This window comes from Acomys russatus, chromosome 1, assembly GCF_903995435.1.
Source record: "Acomys russatus chromosome 1, mAcoRus1.1, whole genome shotgun sequence".
Classification (NCBI taxonomy): Eukaryota; Metazoa; Chordata; class Mammalia; order Rodentia; family Muridae; genus Acomys; species Acomys russatus.
This window is the reverse complement of record NC_067137.1, coordinates 67,784,766-67,789,251: the sequence shown is the minus strand read 5'-3', so window position 1 is coordinate 67,789,251 and position 4,486 is coordinate 67,784,766. Positions and strand designations below refer to the sequence as shown.

Below are 4,486 nucleotides of genomic sequence, written 5' to 3'. Positions count from 1 at the left end.
CACAAGACCCCAGAAACACTGCCCTGAGGCCAAAGGATATGAAACATGAAGTGATATTTGGAACTCACCCCAAATCCAAGTTCTCTCTCAGAACACAGCTGCTGCGGAGGGGATCTAGCTCTGCTTGGGAGCCCAACACTAAGAATAAAAGCAAATATTTGATGCTGAAGAGCCCTTAAGAGCTGAAGCGTGTCCTTCACTTATTTCTACACATCGGTGTGGTCTTAGGATGTTAAATACATTAAAAGGCTACAAGAGGTCAATCATTCCAAGGATGACTCTTGTACTATTCCGAACTCGGTTCTTCCCAAAATTATTAAATGCCCAGCCTCTGCCTCAGTCCTCCGGAGGAAGGTCCTTCACAAACTGAAAGCTTGAAGCTAGACACATCCACTCCTAGAAAGTTCTGTACACGGTGCAGTCAGAGTCCCCTTGGGTCACGCTTTAGTATAGATGTGTCAGAGAAAGTCGTGGGGAATAAGATTCTGAAGCTGATAATTTTAGAAATTAGCAAATCTATTCCTCTTGAGAAGGAAGGTGAGAAGGTGATGTGTGAAGGTGGAGGTGGGGGTGGGGGGAAGGAGGAGCGGGGGTTGGGGGAGTGGGGTGAGGGAGGGGGGCAGAGGGCGATCTCAAGAGTGACTACTACAGGTAGCTAGAGGCTGAACTAGGGTGCACACTAGTTTCCAGGCCTGAGCTTCCTCACCCGGCACAGGGCTCTTAAAACACAAACTAAGGCTTCCCTAGAACCCTACCACCTCCTGCGGACCTCTGGCTCCCGCCTGGGTCTTGACTGCAGAAAGGTCAGCACAGTCATTTCAATTTAATCTTATTTAAAAAGACATAACTAATAAATCTATTGCCAGGGCCGCAGAAAGACGGCCAGCAGAGTAGATCGATCTCCCAACCCCATTGAATCCCATTGAAAACCATGACAACACCGGACAAGGTCCGATTTATCCCAGAGAGCTAAAGCGCATTGTGAGCAGACGTCAATCATGCATTATTCCGGACTGAACAAATGCAAAATCTTTGCTGGAACAAATGCTTCCAACAGGTCCGGCCGTCCCAGCTCCATTTCCCCTTTGTTTGCGGCCTAGCAGTTGGCCTGTAGTGGGCTAGCCTCCGCCCGACCACCCAGCGAGTGGTGCAGCCAGGCACCACAGGCATGCTTGATAGGACCGCCAAAGCAGCTGGGGAGGGCGGACAGGCTGGGTGGAGCTGAGGGCGCGCCTTTGTCAGGTTCGAATTCAGCCCCAACCCAGCGGGATTTTAGGGTGCGGGCCGCCAAAATGCAGCTCTCATCCCTAAAACTTAGAAACTAGATACCCAAACCACTAGCTAGAGGGGAAAGAGGCCTCTGGGACTGCACTCAAGCGCTAGAATGAAGCCTGGTTAAGGCTAGGAGCCAAACAGAATGTGCCCTCCACTTACAGGATCCTGCCTGATTCACGCGCCTTCCACGTGGATCATTTTATCTGTGCGGCTTTAGGGAATAGAGGATCTGGGAGTTATCTCCTGCCAGGCACCTTTCTTTTGGGCAGGCCTGGTGCTAAAAATCTGCTTATCCGCCCATTCTGACGCCAGGTCGAGCAGCTGTGTTGTGGTTAGCTACCCTGCAAACAGTGATCAACACAGACTACAGCCCCTTCCTAAGCTGCTAACTCAGAAACTGGTACTGACTTGGGAAACATGGGGCTGAAGGGCAGGGACAACGACCAAAGAAGTCTGGACACTAGGGTAGGCCGCCCTAGAAACCGCTACCACCCCCTGTGGGTCGTCGACTGGAGGAGCTCGGCCACAGAGCCTCAGACTCAGGATCCATAGAGGACAGGCAGGAGTGGACATTTTAGAACCCAGATTTTTGCTGTTTCCGTTTTGTTGGCCTTGGGGAGACAGGCACAGCTCTGGGCTCTCCAGAATGCACTCAGCCCTCTCAGACTGTGAGTCCGGTGCGGTGCGGGTGTGGGGAGGCACCTACAAAACCTGTGCTCCAGACTGCTGGAAAGATTAGGCCACCCTCTTGCTCTCTAAGAGATGCTACCCATCCCCCCACCCCCCAAAAGCACGAGTGCGCCAGTTTGATGTAGTGTTGTAAATCTTTTCTCAAATAATTGCGAGAAACTATGATCCCAGAAAACAAGTTCCGGAATAAAACAAGCAAGGAATAATTAGTCGCCCTACCCTTCCCAGCTCTAACACCCGACCCAGGCCCTAGTCAGCCCCAGAGAAGGAGGAAGCTGGGGCTCGTTTGGGAGGACTGTGGTCACTGTTCGCCACCCAAGATGTTATTCACTGGTAACAATCCCCATTATCTGTCCCCACTTTGGTCTAATCAGACAATCGCTAATGCCTAAGGCTGCTTCCTGCGACCTCTGGGAGGTATCCGCGCAAAGGGGCGGGGCGGGGGCGGAGATGGCACTTTCCGGACTTGCCCCTGCTTCACTCCAGCACTCATTCAGGTACTTAACACCCTGGACACCCGGACCTCGGCTTTCAAAGCCCTCCGAGTGCCGGGGCCTGTTTATATAAACAAGGATTCCTCCGCAAAGGCGCTGACATCCCTGAAGCCAGCGCATGGCGAGTGCCTCCCACTTCCACCCTTAGGAGCGTTGTCCCCAGCCATCCTTGAGTTTCTAGTCTGCCCTGTCCCCCACCTTCTCCCCGTCCTCTGCCATGGCCACCTCAGGACGTCTCGGCTTTACTGTACGCAGCCTTCTGAATTTACCGGAGCAGGACGCGAAGCCCGGGGTGAGGCGCGAGCCACAGACGTGCGTTCCCCAGACCGCCGCCTGGCTGGAATCGGAGCGCAGCCACTACCCTTGTGAGTGAGCCAACACTGCGGGGCGGGGCGGAGGGAAAACCCAGCCAAGCTTCTGGTGGGTTCAGGGACTTGGAGTGGAGATCTTCATTCAGAAGCCAGGTTTCTACGGCCCTAGAGCAAGCAGGAGGCTCAGTGGTCCTCAAACCGCCAGGTGGTGCGGCCGGGTCCGCGCATCCTCTAAGAGTAAATCCCTGCACCTGGACTGCTGGGGAAGTTAGTGGTGGTTTTGGTGTTTGGTGATCCCTAAGGGTCGGTCGGAATATTTAAATATTTAAAACGCTTCCTTTCTGTGTCCCAGGGCTTTGCAAACCTTGTCAAAACAGAGGTGCTCCATATTGTTGACTCATATTGTGATAAACTGGTCTATCAGCTGAGCTACTGTTGCGGCTTGTTTAAGAGTAGGGCATCATCCCAGGTCTGATGATTACTATTTGTAGTACGGATGAGGTTGTAGGAGTAGGGCCGTGGGTACCCAGATGTGAACCCAGCAAAGGAAAAGGCTCTCAAAGCCCAGAGAAAGGGAATGAGGGCTCTAGCTGGAGGCTCGGATAGGAGACAGGTCCCAAACACTCGGAGAACCAGTGTCTGTTTCGTTGTTCCTAGCCTCAGATGAAAGCGGACTGGAGACAAGCCAAGTAGATTCCTCGCAGCTGGCTTCCCCGGGGCGGGCGTCTCCAGGCTCCGACGCGGAGAAGAGGAGGAAGCGGCGGGTGTTGTTCTCCAAGGCCCAGACCTTGGAGTTGGAGAGGCGCTTCCGGCAGCAGCGGTACCTGTCAGCTCCGGAACGGGAGCAGCTGGCTCGACTCTTGCGCCTCACGCCAACTCAAGTCAAGATCTGGTTCCAGAATCATCGTTACAAGCTGAAGCGTGGGCGAGCGCCAGGGGTCACAGAGTCGTCGGATCTGGAAGCACCAGCTGATCCGCACGCAGCTCCAGGCCTACTGCACCGCGTGGTGGTGCCGGTGCTGGTGCCCGAGGGTCCACCGTCCAGGGGTGAGGGGACCGCTGCGGTGGCCCAGGACAAGTGCAGGGGACGCCAGGCCACGGCGTGCCCAGTGCCCGGCTACACCGCCTTCGGGCCTGGCTCAGCGTTGGGACTCTTCCCTGCTTACCAGCACTTGGCACCACCAGCTCTGGTCTCCTGGAACTGGTGAGGCTGCCGCGAGGTGCCTAGAGCCACCCTGGACTTGGGGCACCGCTGTTCGGCCCACTGCTGTACAGCTACAGCCCGTGCCCCAAATTGAGCAAGTGGTCCTTGCGGGGAACCCTTCCTGCGCCCTGGATTCCTGGCTTTCGGGTTTCCCTAACCAGCAGGGAACATTCTCGGAGGCTACCGGCTGTTACCCCACAGTGAATCCCAGACCTACGTTTTATTTCTCGAGCCTTATTTGTATATTTTTAAATAGCCACTTGTACGGAGCAACTTTTTTTTTTTTTAAAGAAATAGAGTATTTCCCCCTCGATTTGTGGTGCTAGAATATAATGCGGAGGGCTGGATCCCTGGCTCTCCCGCCTTTAAAAGAGTGGGAACTGGTTTCCCTTGGCTGGAGTTGGGAGAACCCTCCTGCTCCTAGCCCTTTACAATAGGCTGTACATCAGAATGAAGTCCCAACAAGCCTTTGGGAAGGAAAGGGAGTGTTGGGAGGTGTCGGAGGTAAATCT

At 54.3% G+C, this 4,486-nt stretch overlaps 1 protein-coding gene across 1 annotated transcript; it reads left to right on the top strand.

The window, feature by feature from the left end:
- The first annotated feature begins 2,568 nt into the window (after window positions 1–2,568).
- Nkx2-8 (NK2 homeobox 8) lies at window positions 2,569–4,038 on the top strand. Its single transcript, XM_051153795.1, has 2 exons — window positions 2,569–2,824; window positions 3,428–4,038. Exons 1-2 carry the CDS (start codon window positions 2,677–2,679, stop codon window positions 3,976–3,978), a joined length of 699 nt encoding a protein of 232 aa, XP_051009752.1. The 5' UTR covers window positions 2,569–2,676; the 3' UTR covers window positions 3,979–4,038.
- Window positions 4,039–4,486: the final 448 nt, after the last annotated feature.